This window comes from Phascolarctos cinereus, unplaced genomic scaffold (assembly GCF_003287225.1).
Source record: "Phascolarctos cinereus isolate Bilbo 61053 unplaced genomic scaffold, phaCin_HiC Scaffold_4;HRSCAF=312, whole genome shotgun sequence".
NCBI classification, from domain to species: domain Eukaryota; kingdom Metazoa; phylum Chordata; class Mammalia; order Diprotodontia; family Phascolarctidae; genus Phascolarctos; species Phascolarctos cinereus.
The window spans coordinates 89,126,373-89,146,057 of NW_027555847.1; the positions used below are offsets into that span (position 1 = coordinate 89,126,373).

Genomic DNA, 19,685 nt, shown 5'->3' on the forward strand with positions numbered 1-19,685 from the left:
CTTGCCCTAGTTCCATCCATGCTTCAGGATCTTGGCCAGCCTAGAAGGTGGGGAGAGATGGAAGTCAGTGAAGCTCCATCTGTTACTGTAGGAGCACAGGATTTATCCTGTGTCCAGAGGCCCTGGGCTGCTTTGGAGATGGAGGGAAAAGTGGCCTGTGAAGGTTTGGGGCTGGGTAAGGTTTTGGGGATCAGTGAGGAATCATAGGATTTAGAACTGAAAGGTACCTCTGAGATCTATTTCAGTCTCTTCATTTTACCCTCTTTCATGAGGAAACAGATGCAACAGCTTAGTTTTTTCCCAAGGTCATATGGGTAGTGAAGGAGTGGTAAGAAGCTGGGATTCAAACCTAGGTTTTCTGCATCCCAAAGCAGAGCTCTTTAGAGGAAGGACGCCTTTCATAAAGGGCACCCAGAGTAACTCGTGTACAACAGAACCTGAGTCTTGGCTTTCTTCAGAGGCAAGTGAGTCTCCCAGTAATGCCCACTCTAGGGTCATTTGGGTACCCAGCCATTCCAGGGCAACCATTCCCTGAATCTACCCTTCTGGGGTGCTTACTTCAGACTTGGGCCCCTGCCAGGGCCCACTAGGGGTCAATGAAGGCAATAGGTAGGCTTTGCTCGCTGGACCCTGCCTTGGGTCCAATGTTTTTCTTCCTCAGTGCTCCACCTCGACTCCTGGGCTCCTGCCCTGGGCCCTTTGGGATCTCGTTCCTAAAGAAGTTTACATTCCCCAGGCCTGTAGTGTTCAGGCTTTACTCTCCAGCATCACTTTGTTGTTGTCTTTCCATTTATGTTGTAGTCACTGTGCACATATTCTTTCTGGGACTGCTCACTTAGCTCTTTTTCAGTTCCTAGAAATTGTCTCATGATTCCCTGAATTCCTCATATGTATACGCTTCTGATGATGCAGTAATCTTCCGTAACTTTGTACCGTGGCATATTAAGCCATCCCTCTTTCATGGCAGTCTACTTTGTTTCCATTTATTTGCTACTACAAGAAGTGGTCTTATAAATATTTTGCTATATGTGGTATCTTTCTGTCTTTGACCTTGAGATCTACTCTGTCTCAAAGAGTATGAATGTTTTAGTCACTTTTCTTAATAATTATAATGCTAATAACAGCCAGCATTTACATAGTGCATTAAGGTTTGCAAAGTGCTTTACAATTATTACCTCATTTGATCCTCACAGCAATGCTGGGAGATAGGTGCTATTCTTATCCCCATTTTACATGAGGTAACTGAGGCAGAGGTTTAGTGACTTGCCCAGGGTCACAAAGTAAGTGTCTGAGATAGGATTTGGCCTGAGGATGATCCTGACTCCAAGTCCAGCACACTATCTACCATGTCACCCAGCTGCCAAAATTGCTTCCTAACATGGTTGAACCAATTCACAGCTTCACCAACAGTGTATTAGTGCGCCAGTTTTTCCATAGCCCCTCCAACATTGACAGTTCCCAGTTTTTTGTCATTTGCCCATTTTCTGAGTGTGAGGTAAAGACCTCAGTTTTGTTTGGATTTAAATTTCTTTTGTTAGTGATTTGGAACAAACCTTCATGTGGTTGTGAATAGTTTGCATTTCTTCTTTTGAGAACTGTTTGTTCACGTCCTTCAACCACTTATCTATTGGGAAATGGTTCTTGCTCATATATATATTTGTATTAGTTCCTTGTACATCTTGACCCTAAACTTAGATATTTTGATTCAAATATTTTTCCCAGTTGACATGTTTCCCTTCTTCTAGTTAAGTTATTAGTACAAGAGCCTCATAATTTCATGTTATTGAAATTGTCTGTCTTTTGTGATTGCTTCTGTTATTTGCGTAATGATTCTTCTGATAGCCTTTCATACAGGTGAAGATTACCTAATCTGATTCTCTTCTAATTTTTTCTTATGGTGTGACCTTTAATATTTAGGTTATGTACCCGTTTCCACCTTATTGTAGTATATGTTGTAAGCTATTGGTTTAAACCTATTTTCTGCCAGAATGCTTTCAGATTTTCCCAGAAGTTCTTGTCACATAGGGAATTCATTCCCAAGAAATTTGTGTTTTAGAGTTTCTTAAACACTGAGTTATTGAATTTAGTTGTTTGTGATTCTTCCTTATCTAGTTTGTTCTGCTGGTCTAATTTTCTGGTTTTTAACCAGTGCTAACTAGTTTTTGGTGATTGCTGCTTTGTGGCATAATTTGAGGTCTGAAAGTGTTTTTCTCTGTCCATTTGTTTTTTTTTCCCATTATTTACCTTGAGTCTAAATTTTTGTTTTTTTAAATTAAATTTATTATTTTGTCTCTGTTTATTAAATATCCCCTATGGAATTTGACTGGTTTAGCACTGAATCTGTCATTGAATTTAGATAGTATCCTTTTTTTTTTAAATTATATTGACACAATTCTATGAGGCAAATATATATTGTAACTTCTTTTGATTGGGTGATATTTTTTTTAAAAAAGAACATTAGTAGCAAGGAAGAAAAAGGACTTTATCTAGAAACCACACTTTGAAAGAACAAAGCTCAGAACTGTCAGTGCACAGAGCTCAAGGGAGCAGCTTTGAATGGTAGTGGAAACAGCCCTGGATCTGGATTCTGAGAACCTGAGTTCCGCCTCAGCCCCACCACTTACGACCTGTGTGAGTTTGGGCAAATCACTGGGCCTCTCTGAGGCTGTTTGCACAGCTTCTTAGTTTATTATTAGGTCATCACCTGTTTCTCAGTTTCCATCACTGTCCTTTCACCTGCCTACTCAGTGTAAAGTTGTCTGTCTTGGGCTCTTTTCTTTGGTCTATATCCTCTGTGTTGGTAATCTCATCCATCCCACAGGTTCACTGATCTTTACAGATGACCTGTCCAGCCCTCCTTTCTGTCCAGAACTCTAGTTCCACATCATCAGCTTCATAGCCTGTTGTCTTCTTAAGGTGAATACATCCAAAATGAAATGTGTACTTTTTTTGGGGGGGGGAAGTATACTCTTATAAAAGTGGTTTTTCTGTAGAGGGCACCACCATCCTGCTAGACCCATGCTCATAACCTTGGAGATACCTTTGGCCCTTTTCTCTCCCTCACTGCCCTTCAGAGTCAGTTGGTTGCTAGATCTCATCATTTGGGCTGCCACAGCCTCTCAGTTTCGACCCCAATTCTGGTCCTCATTACCTCTCACTGGAACCATTACATTGGTCTCCTTGTATCCATTTTTTCCCCCGTCTCCAAGCCATCCTCCACATAGCTGCCAAAATATAATCCCAAGACACAAGTCTGATCCTGTCACTCTTTTATTCAAAAATTTTCTTTCATCTCCATTCTTTTTATGACAAAACAAGAACTCACTAGGCTGGTACTCAGAGCCTTACATATTTTAGCTGCAAACTACCTTTCCTCCTTTGTTTCATATTTCTGCCTAGCGTGCATTCACCTTATCAGTCACTCTGGCCTAGTTGTTTCCCTAAATCAGTGCTCCTTCTCGTATCTCTGTGCCTTCATACAGGCTTAAAAGCCCATGTTTGGAATGCCCTTCGTCCTCACTGCCAAGTAATAGAATCCTTAGCTTCCCTCTAGGTGCACTCAGTTTAGGGGTCTGGTCCTATGGGAAGCCTTCAGTTGTTATGCTTTCTGTGTCTCTTTGCCTCTCCATCTCTCTCTTTTCAAATTGCCTTGCATTTCATTTATCTAACATCTATTTTCATATTCTGTTCCTTCAGTAGAATGTCAGTTCCTTGATGGCAGGGACCACTCCAGTATCTGTAATTGAGCCGAATGAGAACAGTAAGCCCTACCTCACAGGAATTTTGTGAGAAAAGTGCTCTAGAAATAGGAGTTTAAGAAATATGATTTTTTCTGGATACCCACTCCAGATTAGCTCATTAATGGCAGACATACTTTCCTGGTTGATAAACCTCTTTCAAGGAGCACTGGGTTGAGTCGAGACCTGGGTGTGGTTACCTCCTCAGACACTGTGACCTTGGACAAAGTCACTTACCTTCCTTGGGTCTTAGTTTTTTCATTAGTAAAATGAGAGGGTTGGTCTGGCCCAAGATGATTTCTCAGTTGATTTTTAACTCTGAACACTCCATGATTCTGTGATCTCTTTCCAGCCAGGCTTTGGCTTGACTTCCTTTAAAGTTTGAAGTCCTAGGCCCTCATAGGCCTTGCTGATAATGTTATCTCGGGACACTTACTCTACTCCTCAGGAGATTTTACTCTTACTCTCTGGCATTCCTGATTCTGGCTCTTTTTTGAATCCTGAGCCTGCATTGCACTCCAAGATCTACTGCCTCCAGTTCTAATCACTTTTCCCCTCTCCCCTGTTGCTCCCTTTATGAAGGGAAACATTAGTCAGATATTCGCTTCCAGCTTTCTTCTCTTTCATCATTGTGCCCCGCCTCCCCCAACTTCCAAACAAAGTCTAAGTAAGCCACAAGAGTGGTTTTATTCATGAAGGAAAAAGAGTTTACGCACACCATTGGAATGGAAGTCAGAGGACATATTTTCAAATTACGACTCTGCCACTAGCTAGTTGTATGACTTTGGACAAGTCACTTTCTCTTTCTGAGCCTCTGTTTCCTCATATAAAAGGAGGATTGGCTGAAGACCTCCCATTCCTTGAATACTTTAAAATTTACAAAGTGGAATTCCTTCTATGAAACAAATAGATTAAGTGGGGGGTGGGGGGATAGGACTATCAACCAGTATCCCTAATGAATATCAACATAAGAGTATTGAATAAAACTAGCAAAAAACACAACGTTTTACAAAGATTATTATACGCTATGGCTGACTTGCAGGGTTAGTTCACTATTAGGAAAAATTATAAACAAAATAGACCATGTTAATACCAAAACAAGAAAAATCCAAAGATTGCATAAATGCAGAAAAAGCTTCTGACAAAGACTCATTAAAAAACACTGAAAAAGTGTACGAACAAATGGATCTTCTTCAATATAATGAATAGTTTCTATCTAGAACCAAGGGCTAGCATTATCTGTAATGGAGAGATTCTAGGTGCCTTTCCAGTAAGGTCAGGGGTAAAGCATTGATGACATGACAATGAATGTCCTTTGTCAGAACTATTGATATATAGTTCTGGAAGTATTAGCTATGACAATAATATAAGAAAAAAGGAAATTGAGGGATTAAGCTTAGACAAAGAGGAAACAAAATTATGACCTTTTGCTAATGATATGGTTTACTTTGAATACCCCAGAGATTCAACTAAAAACAAACTTCAGTAAAGTAACAGGTTATAAAATAAACCCACAGAAATCTTTTACCTTTCTATATATTACTAACAAAACCCAGCAAGAAGAGATAGAAAAAAGAAACTACATTTAAAAGTAATTGTAGAAAACATAAAACACTTAGGAGTCTACCTACCCAGGTACATACAGGAACTATATGAAAACAATTACAAAATGCTTTATGGAAATAAATACAGACTTAAGTGATGAGAGAAATGTTAATGATCATAGGGAGGCCAAGCCAATATAATAAAAATGATAATAGTACTACCTAAATTAATTTATATGTTCAATGTCATGCCAATCAAATTACCAAGGAGTTATTTATTTTTGAAAGGGGGGTATAGTAGCATGGTTTTTGATAAATACAAGGACTCCAACCACGTGCTATTCAATAAAAGTTGATGGAAAACTGGAAAGCAATCTGGCAGAAAATGAACTTAGACCAGCATCTCACACCATTTGTCACAATCAGCTTCAAAGAGATACAAAAACCTAAATATAAAAGATCATATAAACAAATTAGAGGGGCAGGAAAAGAGGTATCTTTCACAATTATGATTAGTGGATGAGTTCTTGATCAAAGGATAGAGACAAATCACAGGAGATAAGACAAGGAATGTTTACATAAAAATTTTTTTTTTACAAAATCAGTGTAGTTAAAGGTAGACGGGAAACAGTTGACTGGAAAAAAAATCTTTGCAGTAAACTTCTCTGATAAAGATATGATATCTGAGATATACAGTGAATATATAAACAAAAGCCATTCACCAGTAGATAGATGGTCAGCCACAAATAGGTAGTTCTCAGGGGCAGAAATCTGGTTTTTCAACAACCTTAAGAAAAAATGCTTCAAAACAATGACAAGAAATACAAATTAAAACAACTCTGAGGTTCTACCTTGTACTGATTAGACTGGCAAAGATATCACAAAAGGAAAGTAAGTGGTAGTTGCAGGAGCTGCAGGAGAATATTACTAATGATGCCCAAGTGCTGGAACTGAATTGGTTTTCAGTCTTTCTGAAAAACAATGTAGAACTGTACCCCAGATGTCACTGAACTGCACTTACCCTTGGACCCAGTGATTTCACCACCAGCCATACGACCCAAAGAGAGAAAAGGCGAAGAGATCCATATGTCAAAAACATTCATAGCACTTTTTGTTGTAGCAAAGAATGGGAAACAAAGTGAATTCAGATGAATTGGGAACTGACTAAGCAAATTACAGTATATAAATGTAATGGAGTATTATGCTGTAAAAAATGAGGCAAAGGATGGATTTGGGTTCTAAGAAGCCTGGAAAAACTTGTATAAACTGATGCAGAGGGGCAGCTAGGTGGCACAGTGGATAGAGCACCAGCCCTGGATTCAGGAGGACCTGAGTTCAAATGCGGCCTCAGACACGTAACACTTAACTAGCTGTGTGACCCTGGGCAAGTCACTTAACCCCAATTGCCTTACCAAAAAAAAAAAAAGGATACCAATCAAGGGGCCGGCCACTTCCATCGAGAGGCCTTTCCTTCCATCTCCAGTTGTTAGTCTACTCTTCTTCCCCTCAAAATTATTCTGTATGGATAGCGGTGTAACGTTGGGACAAATGCTTCTGGAATCAGAAGACCCGGGCTCAAACCCTGCAGGTACGGATAGGACTTGGGCCTAGGCCTCAGATCTGTGGCCTCAAGTTCCTTCTGGTTCCAGAGGCTGTGGTATCTCATACTTGTGCATCTGTGTGCACGTTCTAGCCCCTTGGTGGGATGTGCATCCTCAGTGACTGCCTCTTGCTCATTGAATGACATCCTCTTCCAAGAGGACCACTCTGAGTGCCACACAGCGGTCCTATCTTTTCTGTTGGCCCTACACAGAAGAAACATTTTCCTCTGACAGAGTGGCCAAGCTAAAAACAGATGCATTCCAACATCAACTGCGCATTTTGCAAGATGTCACTATAGACCGAATACCGATATCAAGATTTAGCCAAAACATTTTACACCAAAACTACATTTAAGACTGTCGTCAAAATGTAAAAGTTTCATCCGTCTTGCAGGAGGCCCAGGTGAGTAAGTTTTGCGCAGCGATACTCTGTTCCGCTTCAGCCCCATCGTCTACACCCTCCGAGGCTGGGCGGGCCGGAAGCGTTGCACCTTTTCTCCTTCCGCGGCCTCGGGACGCGCCCAGACGCGCTCGGCCTCCTCGCACGTGACTCGGATCCGCCGCCTGTCCCATCCCACGGGCTCTGCCCCCAGCTCCATGGCGACAGCTCTTCAACTCCACCCCCCACCCTGCGCACTAGAGCGACCCGGTAACGGAAGCGGCTGCCGCCACCGACGTCAAAGGGGAGGACATAAGCAGCCACCAAAAAAAAAAAAAACCGACGCCTGCGCATTCCGCTCCTCCCGCCTCCCTTCACTACTTCCCATCTCTTTGCAGATGGTGAATGACTTGTATCTTCTCAGATACGGCCGGTGTGTGTATTGGTTCCGTTTTGTATTTATGCTTAGTACAAGGGAGGATGAGTTATTTGCGGGAAGAGGAGTAATGATAGTGATGGCAAAAAAAAAAAAAAGAGAATTAATGGAGCCCGTAGAAGAGAGCAGGAGCCCCCGTCCATCCCCTGAGAGACACAGACAAGCCAGTTTGGGCAACTGTGTCCATTTAGTTTATACTTTAAAACCCCCCACCAGGCTGTGTATAACAAAGCTTCGTAATTTCATATACAGTATTCTTTCTGTTCTTTTTGTGTGTCAAAATGATTGTTGGTCTTTGTCAAGTTTGTATTTAAAAAGAAAATAAAGTTTATTGACAGTTTTCCTTTGAACAAGGGTAGTGTAAGAATTTTTATTCCCATTTTACAGATGAGGAAACCAAGGCCCAGAGTGGGGAAGTAATTTGACCACAGCTAGTAAATACTAAACCAGGGGTGGGGAACCTTCAGCCTCGAGGCCACATGTGGCCCCGTAGGTCCTTGGGTTTGGCCTTTTGACTGAATCCAAGTTTTACAAAACAAATCCATTTATTAAGGGTATTTGTTCTGTAAAACTTGTGGTGCAGTGATTATGGCTAGGTGGCAGCAGTGGATGGACACAGGCTTTGGATTCAGGAGGACCTGAGTTCAAATCGGACCTCAGACACAACACTTACTAGCTGTGTGACCCTAGGCAACTCACTTAACCCCATTGCCTAGAACCAAAACCAAAACAAACAAACAACCCCCCCCCCAAAACTTGGACTCAATCGAAGGGCAGCCCTTGAGGACCTAGGGGGCCACACTTGGCTTCAAGGCTCCAAATTCCCACCCCTGTACTAGAGTAGGAATTTGAATTCAGGTTTCAGGACTTCAGATTCAGTGCCTTTCCGGCTTCTGGTTGACTAGATGATCTCTTAGATTTCCTGCAGTTTATCATCCTATGAAATATCTAGGCTAGGCTTATGAGTAACCAAAATTGAATTAAAAATATTTTTTTTTACCATATCCGTATTGGGTAATAATATGAATTTGCTAAACTGGTATGGAGTGAAAGTTCTGCATTGCCTCAGTTCACATGATTCCCTAGGCCTCTAGAGAGTTCACACTTTATAGAATACTGCTGGCCTCTGAGTGAGAATAACATTTCTTTTGCTAGAACTCTCCCTCCCTCATTTTGTACATTACACACATTGAATGCATTGTCCTCTTAGGTAACTCAGCCCAAGTTCATTTTTCCATTCTTTGATCTGTTAACAGGATTTTTACTGATCTCTACCTTGAGAATGCTAGGAGCTGCACAAAGCAGGCCTAGGAGACAGGAGTACCAATGATCAGGTAGTTTAATTAATCATTTTCAGAGTGAGGAATGTTCTCTTTGCTGAAGTAAAAGCACAGGTTGTATACTTCAATCACAACTCGGGAAGGATCGGGGAAGGTGGATTACAAACAATTATTTAGTAGTTTCCACAAGCTACCCATAAAACCCACAAAAAAACCCCAAAACAATTCTGGAGTCCTGCAGGAGCAATACTGCTCAAGTCCTTGCGGGCCGTTAATTGATGGGCCACAGGACCAGAGTTCTGTGACGGGAACAAGTTCTACAGTTTTTGATTCGGTTCACTTCAGATACACAGGCACAAGGATGCCTGTGATTGTGAGCCTTGGCAAGGTTTGATTGACCAGTTCAAGCTGCATTGTGAGTCTGACTCCCAAGCTGGAAAAGGCAGCTCTTGAGAAAACTAAATTATTAGTATATTCATTCCACATATCATATAGATTACTATGAAAATTAGAAATTCATTTCTATTATCTTTATGATATAAATAATAAAATAGAATATAAATATATTAAAAATGAATATATTACATATTTATATCAATATATTATATAGATATAAAAATAAAATATAAAATAATAATATGTTTATAATATACAAAATTATAAATTCCTTATAAGTCGGTTAGTCTTAACCCATCAGATCAGGAAACCTCCAGATTGCCAGTGGAATCTTAGATCACTACCTATTAAGGATGGTGTCTTTCCTTCCTTCTATCACTTTTGGCTTTTGATAATCTCTTTTGCTATCATTGTGGACAAGCTGGAGAGAGATGGACCAGACGAGAGTGCAGTTGTATTGATTAAGAATTGGTTGACTGACCACTTTTGGTCAAGGTCCAATGTCCTCATAAGTAGTTGTTTAATGAGTCAATGCTAATTTGGAGGGATAACTCTAGTGGAGTGTCTCAGAGATCTACCCTTGAAGTTCGGCCTTTTTGTCAATGACTTGGAAAGTCATAGAAGTCATACTTGTCATATTTGTAGATTACAGGAAGCTTGAAATGTTAGCTAATATGGATTGCCGAGTCAGAATCCAAAATTATTTGAAAGGCTAGAACCATGGGACAAGTTGAATGAGATAAAATTTAATATGAACAAATATTGAGATTTACATTCAGGTTCAAAAAAATCAACTGAAATACAGGATGAAAGAGTTGTAATTGAAAATAGTTTCTGTGAAGATGGTCTAGGTTGAACGCTCAATATGAATGAATGGTGTGACATCACAGCCAGAAAAGGTAACTCCATCCCACGTACATAGTGTGAAGGGAATTAGAGTGTCCAGAACAAGACACGTAATGAATAGCTCTTTGATACTCTGTCCTGGCTGGACCCTATTTGTAGTGCTGTATTCAGCTCTGGACACCGCATTTTAGGTAGGACATAGACAAGCTGGAGTGTGTTCAGAAGAAAGCATGGTGAGAGGAGTGGAGAATATACCCTAGAAACTGTTAAAGGAACGGGACAGATTTATTCTGGGGAACGCAAGACTTGGTAATGGGGCGGGGCAGGGTGAGACATAATAGCTGTCTTCAGTTATTTGAAGGGCTGTTACTAGATTTGGAGTGAAAGGACCTGGATTCCAATCCTATTTTTGTTGTTGAATTGTTTCAGTTGTGTCTGACTCTTTGTGAACCCATCTGGGGTTTTCTTGACAAAGATACTGGAGTGGTTTGCCATTTCTGTCTCCCGCTCATTTTACAGAGGAGGAAACAGGCAAATACAGTGAAGTGATTTGCCCCGGGTCACACAGCTAGTAAGCATCTGAGGTGGATTTGTATCAGTTTCCATTACTCAAATAGGGACAATAATACTTGCACTGAAAGGTAGCATGATTCAGTGCATAGAGAGCTGACCCTGGTGCTTCATGTCTCCTTACCACAGGCAAGTCTTTTTTTTTTTTCTTGGCTAAGTGACTCCCCAGGGTCGCACAGCTAGTAAGTGTTATGTGTCTGAGGCCGGATTTGAACTCAGGTCTATGCACTGTGCCACCTAGCTGTCCCTCACAGGCAAGTCTTAAGAACGGAGTTGGTAGAGAAGTTTCCTGGCTCTCACCAGGAACTCAGGTGAAACCACAAATCTGATAATGAACAAAACTGGTGACAACTGCCTGTTGTTAGGCAAAAGTTAAATAAACCTTAAAGAGCTGTAGTGGAAAGAACCCCAAGTCCGAGGATAGGGTTTGAGTGAATACTCTTCCACTTCCTATATGGATAGGCAAGCTATCCCCCTCTCTGGGCCTCACTTTTTCATTTTAAAAGGAGAGAGACGGAGTGAATGAACTCTCAGGCTTCTTCCAGGCATAACATTCTACATTCTAAAGACTCCTCTAATTTTGACTTTCTGTTCTAAAGGCCCTCCCCCACCTCCCACCCCTAGCTCTGATAGTCCACATTCTAAGGTCCCCTTGGATCTCTTAGGGCCTACCCCATGAAAAAGAAATAATTCCCTTTGACACTGTTCACAGAAGGGGCTATTCCATTTCTTGACATCACAGGGGGAAGCCCTTTATCCCTGATATTCCAACATACACTTTCTGCTTCTCTCTGTGAGAGCTGCACCTTTGCCCTTCCCCTTCCCCACTTTGGGCACTCCTCACCCCCATTTGCCAGCAGTTGGACCCAAAGACTTGGCTCCTCCAGACTGATATGTCATAGCTCGGATGACCACCTTCCTCCCTTGGGAAATCATGCATTTCATTCATTCACCAACATTTATTACCTACCTATTATGCAACGCTCTTTGCTGGGAAAAATGCAAGTGATAATGCTAGGTTTCACTGTGGAGCTGACAGGGTCTGTGCTCACCTCACTTGCCCCTCCTAAACAGTAAGGGGGCGGGACTGAAAGCTTCCAAGACCACGCAAGCAGAGGTCAACCTGGAGGGAGGACCTTCTCCTCCAGTCTTTCCTCTTGCCTTTCTTCTCACTTGGAGGAGGAAGGATTTAATTCCAGGGTCCCCCTGCTGCTTCTAGTGATCCTGTCACCAGATTGGGTTTGTGGACTGAGGCCAGTGGCAGATAGAAAAAAGTCCTGGGAGAATCCTTTTAACTTAACACTGACCTTGGGAGTTTAGTTATGAAACATATGAATGGATTGTGATTATGCCGTGTGTGTGAGTGTATATGTGTGTATGAGAGAGAGAGAGAGAGAGAGAGAGAGAGAGAGAGAGAGAGAGAGAGAGAGAGGGAGAGATAGACAGAGACTGAGACATTCAGTGACAGAGAGAAAGAGACAGAGAAATTCTCTACCTGCAGGCTGGTGGTCGTGATCCCAGCCCTACTCACTGTCTTTGTGCCGGGCTTCCAGGGCTATGCACTCCCGGTTCCTGCAGAAAACCGATGGACACAAGGAAATACACATCAGTGTCATCCACAGATATTTAAAAATTAGATGAATGAGACACGGCTTAGAACAGAATAAAAGAACAAGGCTTAGAAAGGATGCCAGTGACATCCAGCCAAAAGGGGAGCGGAGGAACGAGATTAATTCAGTTTCAAACAGGCCGCTGTCCATCAGAGTATCCATGCCTCCCTTGGCTGGCTGTCTTTCATCTTGTCCTTTTTCCTCCTGTGGCCTGGAAGAGAGCTTGCATCTCCTTACATGTCCCTTTCTGGTGGCCACTGCAGCCCCAGGCCCACACCAGCACTTCTGTTTTCTATATTGCTCGACTTCTTGGAGAACAAGATGAGTCCCAGTCTCTGAACTACTCTCCATGAAGTCCTCAGCTCGGTGTCCCTCACCTTTGGGGTTCAAACAGCTGTTAGGCAAGGCTTAGATAAGTCACAGTCTCAATCCTAAGGGAGCTTACCATCTAATATTAGAGGAAAGGTGGAATAAGAAACACAGGTAATAATAATAATAATAATAATAATAATAATAATAATAATAATAATACATAATGCTGTATGGTAACTAAACCAGACTGGTGCTATGGAGTTCTTAGGGAGGAGATCAGAGAGGCTTCCTGGAGGAGTTGGCTTTTGAATTGGGCTTTAAAGCAAAAACACAGAATCTCAGAGCTAGAAGGGACCTCAGGTAATTAATTTAGGACCTGGTAACGGAAGTCCCTTCTCCAACTTCCACAGTTAAAGACCTTCAGGAAAGCAGAGCTCTGGAGGCAGCCCATTCCACTTTGGGATGGGTCTAATCATTAGGAAACTTTTCCTTGTGCTGAGCCAAAATCTGCTTTTTTCTTTCCCCTCCATTCTCAAGTACCTCCTAAATTTCCCTAATGCCTCCTTGCCTCTCATGTCCCAAGGATTCTATCTCAAGTCTGTTTCACCTACATTCCGAACCTGGAATCCCAGGTTTCTCTTTCCTTTCTTCCTTTTCTTCCTTGAGTCCTCTTCTTGAGAGGCCTAAAATTCCAGAAAGGGGGTTAGGGTAGGGGAGCCTGATCATAGTCCTGGGGGAATCTGCCGGCCTTGGGGATCAGAGAACATCTGCAGAGAGGCAGAGGTTGCAGGTGAGGTCAAGTCAAAAAGCTTTTATGAAGTGCTTTCTATGCGCCAGGCAATGTGCTAAGTGCTGAAGATATAAATACAATCAAAAAGAAAAACAGAAACTCCTCTCAAGGAGCTTATATTTTAATGAGAGAAAATAACACACTACGGAGAGCTGGTCTATGTGTGAGTGTGTGGGGAGAAGGTAGCCATCTGGGGGGCATGGTGATGAAGGCTGGGGAATAAAGGGTGCCTGATTTAATTTAATTTATTATTTTTTACACAGCAAATGAAAACTTTTTATTTAACTTACATTTGCTTACTTTTAAATTTAGGATAAGTATAAAGATCTTTCTTCCAAATAGAGATTCAAGGAGAAGCTCACCAATGGGAGAAGGGGGCCAAGGAGACTGAGGACAAGACTTGCCTTGCCCCTTCTGGATAGTGAGGGAGAAAAATGGAGATAATTACTTATGGGTCAGTCCAAGGATAGGGAGGACTTCCATAGGGAAAGGAAGTTTCCATGGGGATGCTGGGGTCTGAGAAATAGAGCAGGAAGAAGGATTCAGGGATTCCATTAGCAGCAGTGTCAGGATGCTGCTGTCATATCCCCACTTCACAAAAATCTACTAATTAATGCATAGTACCTCATGTATGTTATATGGGCAGTCATTCAGTTTAACTGTTCTCTGCACACAGGAGGTATTTTTTTTAAATTGTATTTTTCAATGAACAAACCTTTATTTTCTCTCCCTACCAATCACCCACTCACATTGAAAAGAAAAATAAAATCCTTGTGACCAATATACATAGTCAAGCAAAACAAACCCATACGTTACTCATGCCCCAAAATGTATATCTCACTCTGTACAGTGAGTCTGTCACATCTCTGTCAGGAGATGGATGGCATAGCTCATTATGAGTCCTTTGAAGTCATGGTTTGTCTTTGCATTGATCAGAGTTCTTAGGTTTTTCAGAGTTCTTTGTCTTTACCCTATTGTTGTTATTGGGTAAATTGTTCTGGTTCTGTGCACTTCACTCTGTAATCAGTTCATACAAGTCTTCCTTCCTTCTGAAACTCTCCCCTGCATCATTTCTTATGGCACAATAGTATTCCATTACATTCATACGCCGTTGTTTATTTAGGTATTTCCTAGTTGGTGGACACCTTCAGTTTCTAATTCTTTGCCTCCACAAATAAAGCTGCTATAAATATTTTTGTACATGTGGATACTTTTCCTCTGTCTTTGGTCTCTTTGAGGTATAGATCTGATGATGATATCACTGGATCAAAGGGTATATACAGCTTAGTGACTATGGGATATTGTTCCAAATTACAGTAGCAGGTATTTTTAAATTGTTGAAGTCAATTAACCTTTAATCAAATATCTAGTATGTTTAGGGCTTCATTCATGCTTGTTGCTGGGGCTATTGAAATGCCACGCAAGCCCTGCTTAAAGAAGCTTTGCAGTTTGAGGGGAGAAAGGAAACATGAACACAAAGTGATGATATAAAGGAGAAAAGGTTAAATGCAAAGGAGATCTTTAGGCAAAAGGCGAGGAGAATCTGAGGAGGGAGAGCCGGAGGATCATACAGCAATAGAGTCACATCTACATTTTATTTTGACCCTTTAGTTAAGAAAGAATTTTCGTTGGCTACAGGAGTCCCTTGAGTTCCAGACCTCTAATACCCTTATATCCTGGGGTGTGCTGAAGCCAGCTCTGCAAAGCCTACTCTTAAGTCTTCAGTGTGAACATTTACCCCTTGGAAATGGGCAGTTTTTACAAATGAGAGCTGGATTTATTGTGTTGTTGATCGTCGAGACTTAACAAAGTGGAGAGAATGTGAATAATGCAGATCAAACTTGAAAGGCCATTCTGTTCTAGAGGCAGCTAGGCACCACAGAAGATAGAGCACCCACCCTGGAGTCAGGAGAACTTGAGTTCAAATCCAAAGTCTGGACACTTACTAGCTTTGTGATCCTGGTCAAGTCACTTAATCCTGATTGCCTCCAAAAAAAAGTGTGTCCTATATATGATTTTTTTCCCCCTGGGGAGCTGGGTGCTAAACATTTACCTTCATACCCCTGCCTATATCACAGATTTCCTATGTACCCAACCCAAAGTGCCCCCCTCTGAGCTAAGTAAGCCCTAGAATTCCATTGCCCCCCCCCCAGTCCCTACTCACTGACAACTAGGAAATATATAGGAAATATCAGAGGCTCCTCGTGTCTCTCTAGATTCCTGAGGCCTCACCCTGGAGCTCCTTTTCCAGCCTTGAGTAAGTTCTTAATCCCTGACGTGAAGTCCTTATCAACTGTACTCTATTAAACCATGTTGAACTGACATCCAGAACTCTGTAGACTTCCTTACTAAGGTCATTCATTCATTTGACCAACAAATATCTATTAAAACCCTACTGTGTGTAGATTGATTTCAAATCCAGTCTCAGACACTTACTAGCTGTGTGACCCTGGACAGGTCCCTTAACCCTATTTGCCTCAGTTTCCTCATCTGTAAAATGAGCTAGAGAAGGAAATGGCAAACCAGTCTAACATCTTTGCCAAGAAAGCCCCAGATGGGGTCCCAAAGAGTTGGACAGGACTGAGATGGCTGAACAACAGCAGCACCATGGCTAGAACACTGGGTTCTGTGTCTTTCCTCATGCAGTCTCCCCTAGGAGCTCTCTATCTTTTCCCACTCCTCCCTCACCTCACCCACACTCTGCACCTCTGGCAGATCCATTCCCTAATTTCTCCTTCCTTTATGTCACTTCTGTGAAGAAGGAGCCCTACTTCTTGGAAGGAAATAACTCATTCTGGAGCTCACTCCAGGATCCATTCCCCTGCAACCAGTCCATGGGCTTGGAGATCTCTTGCTGTTCTGGGTTGGGATTTCAGCTCTCTAAGCCGGTCATGGAGTTTTCTACCATTACCACCAAAACTGTTCCTGTTCAGGGTATCAATTGGCAAAAGACCATCAGACCTGGGAGAGAACTTAGAACCCACCGAATCCAACCCAGCCACTCCATTCCTGACCCCAGTTTTACAGAGGAAGAAGCTGGTCTAGAGGGGAAGGGAATTGTCCAAGGTCATACAGCTAATAAGTGACCTAAGTAGGATTCACACCCACATCCTCTGATTCCAAGAATAGGGCTCTTTTCCTTGCTCCTTGCTGCCTCCAAGTGGTGAAAATCATTAGACCACTCCTTAGTCCAAGGCCAACGCAGTTCCTCCTCTGTCTCTCTCATTATAATATAAGCTCCTTGGTATTTGCACCCCAGTGCCTAGCTCAGTGCCTGGAACAGAACAGGTATCTAACTGTTTAAGTACTCGTTGATTGATTGATTAATGCTAGAGAATGACCACCTATGTCCTCTTTGGTGCCGCCACAAGGTGCTGGGGACCAGGGTGTCTCTCCTGGCCCCTGGATACTCAGACTCATGCCCTGGAGTCTTCCCTTGTGTCCCTAGTGACCTGTGACCCTGTGGAGTTTTTGTGTTGGAGGTTAGTGTTTCAGGGACATGGACAAACAGCATTGTCGCTGACCGGGGAATATGAAAGAAGCCCAGGGGTCTTGTTGGGGTGTGTCCACATTCTCTTGGCTCAGGATGAAGTAGGGAGTAAAGGCGGTGGTGGCTCTGGGGTCTGACCCTGTTTGGCATCGACTTCTACTTAGGATCATTGGAACGACGGACTTAGAGCTGAAAGAGACCTTTGAGATTAAGTCTAGCAATGGACTTAATGTGTCCATTACAGTTATGGAAATGGTTTGTGGGAGGATAGAGGAAGGTCAGTGGGGGGGGATTGGTTGGAAAAGCGATCCACAGTAGAGGGCCACTGGAACATTTAGTGGGCAGGGAAATGGTTAACTGGGGGGCTATGCAAACAGATTCTGGCAAGAGGCCAGTAAAATAGTCAGGAAGGGGGTTGATTCATGACGGAGGGGTGGTCAACAGAAAGGGTGACCTGGGGTAGCAGTCAGTGGGAAGGGCTGAGGGAGCCTCTGGGGAGGCAGTGGAGGTTGGAGAATAGTCATTGGGGGATTTCCCTGGACATTAGCTAATGGGGAAGGGAATTGTCTAACCATGGGAAGGGTCATTCTTTGAGCAACTGAGGACATAACAAGGTGATAGTGAGAGAAATTTAGATCAGAACACATGGAGAAGCTTCTCAGCAGGTTGGTGCAGCGGCCGGAGATTCCATCCCCTGGATCACTGCACCTTGGTCCTCAGTCTCCTCATCTGTAAAATGGGGTTACTAATACTTTCATGACTCACCTCACAGGACTGTGACGAAGAGAGCTTTGGAGCACTAGGGAAAGGGGATTTATCACGATTCTTCTCAAGTGGTCTTTGGACAAGATGGCTAAGGTCATAGATGCTGAGAGAGGATGGGGAAGGGGAGGGGGAGGGGATGTTTGCCTGTTGCTAGGTGATGGGCAGAGGGTTCTAAGGGGAGGGCTGGGAGGGCTAGGGTATAGGGCATTGTTGGTGATGGGGTCTGGGCCTCTATGTCTGCTCCTGTTCCTACTGCTGACCCTGTGGGTGCCACCCCCAAGCCAGGCTTTGAGCCGGCCTGTCTGGTACCAGGTGGGGCTGGACTTGCAGCCCTGGGGATGCCAGCCACCAGGTCTGGTGAGCTGTGGGGGGGGCATGGCCTGCCCTGGCCGATGGATGGGCCTGAGCACCATGGGCAGTATCTACCCCCTGACGGCTGTCACAGTCACTGTGTTGATAGTGGCTACCCACTTTGTCTACCAAAGACGCCAAATCATCTTCTCCCGAATCCTGGTGAGTGTGGGTAAGATCCTGGCTCCCCCCATGACTCTGCTTTTCTCCCACTCCCAACCCATCACTTGAATCTTTTTTCCTGCTCTGTCCGTTTCACACACCCCTTAGTTGTCTTAGAGCAGCGAAGTGGAGAGAGTACTGGACTTGGAGTCAGAAAGATCTGAGTTCAAATCCTACTTCTGGCGCTAACTAGCCATGTGACTATGAGCTACTTAACCTTTATAAGCCTCAGTTTCCTCATCTGTAAAATAAAGGCATTGGATTAGATGGTCTCCAAGGTGCTTTCCATCCACAGATCCCTTAACTCTCCTCTCTCCCCCATGACTCCTCCATCTGTCGGCCTTTCTCTTTTCTGACCCTCCCATTTCTCCCCCCTCCAGACCACCCGAGAACAGTCGATTGTGCCACCAGAGCTCCTTTTGCCCCCGAAGTCGGGCTCACCGCCTTCCGACCATGCCCTGCTCTGCAATGTACTGCATATGCTGGATGCTGTCCTAAACCACATCGAGGGCCACCTTCGGCAGCAGGCAAACCAGTCCCCCTCCTCAGCCTCTGCCAACCAAATAAAGGGCCCCTCTGCCTATAGAGCGTAACCCCTGGTCTCCTGCCTCCCTTTGTACTTACTGTCCCTCCCAGCCAAGAGCTGCAAGCTCAGCAGGCTCTCTCAGGAGGCCTGCTTTTCCCTTTTAAAAGACCTCCAGGAGTCTCAGGTTCCAGAGTAATCCCTTCCATCCCAGCGTTGGGGAAACAAGCATTTATTTTATTTTTTATTTATTTTATTTTATTTTATTTTTAGGCAGTTGGGGTTAAGTGACTTGCCCAGGGTCACAAAGCTAGTAAGTATCAATTGTTTGGTCTGAGGCTGGATTTGAACTCAGATCCTCCTGACTTCACAGACAGTGCTCTATCCACTGTGCCACCTAGCTGCCCCGAAACAAGCATTTATTAACCCATCCCCTCTCTGGCCTGGCCCCAACTAATTGGCCTGCTTCTGATGTCTGTCTGTCTTTAGGGCCCTCCCTCCTTCATCTGAAACTCCTATCATCTCAGTAATCTTCCCATCCCTCCTCCCCAACCGCTTTCCCTCCTTCTACCCTGCTCTTTGAGCCTGGAGAGAGCAAGGAAAAATTAGAGCTCAGGATCTGGGCTGGGGGTAGGGGTGGGGGGCAGGGCAGGAAGGGAACAGAGAAGGGAAGAAGGCACTTTTTATAGGCAGAACAGGTCTTGATCCCTGAAACTTCCCATTTTTGTAGCAAGTAACTAGTGTATCTATATAGAAATTCATGCTAAAGATGGAAGAGATGTGAGAGCTATGTAAGACATAGCCCCTGTCATCATGGAATTCAGTCTAGCAGGCACCAAGACATAAATACTGACAACCACACAACACTATGAAATATCCAATAATGCTTGGTA

At 43.3% G+C, this 19,685-nt stretch overlaps 1 protein-coding gene and 1 long non-coding RNA gene across 2 annotated transcripts; one reads left to right on the top strand and one right to left on the bottom strand.

Annotated features, from left to right (window-relative positions):
• Positions 1-5,541: 5,541 nt before the first annotated feature.
• On the bottom strand, positions 5,542-7,490 carry LOC144456775 (uncharacterized). The gene is made up of 2 exons (XR_013485872.1): positions 6,714-7,490; positions 5,542-6,052 (listed from the first exon to the last, which is right to left on the bottom strand). It is a non-coding gene; the product is annotated as an uncharacterized LOC144456775 (long non-coding RNA).
• Positions 7,491-17,840: 10,350 nt separating this feature from the next.
• On the top strand, positions 17,841-18,878 carry TMEM89 (transmembrane protein 89). Its single transcript, XM_020999258.1, has 2 exons — positions 17,841-18,269; positions 18,650-18,878. Exons 1-2 carry the CDS (start codon positions 17,841-17,843, stop codon positions 18,860-18,862), a joined length of 642 nt encoding a protein of 213 aa, XP_020854917.1. The 3' UTR covers positions 18,863-18,878.
• The last annotated feature ends 807 nt before the right edge of the window (positions 18,879-19,685 follow it).

Coding starts and splice junctions, on each gene's coding strand:
- TMEM89 (XM_020999258.1), top strand. CDS start 17,841: ATGGCTAAGGTCATAGATGCTGAGAGAGGATGGGGAAGGGGAGGGGGA. Junction 18,270..18,649: donor TCATCTTCTCCCGAATCCTG/GTGAGTGTGGGT, acceptor TCCCCCCTCCAG/ACCACCCGAGAACAGTCGAT.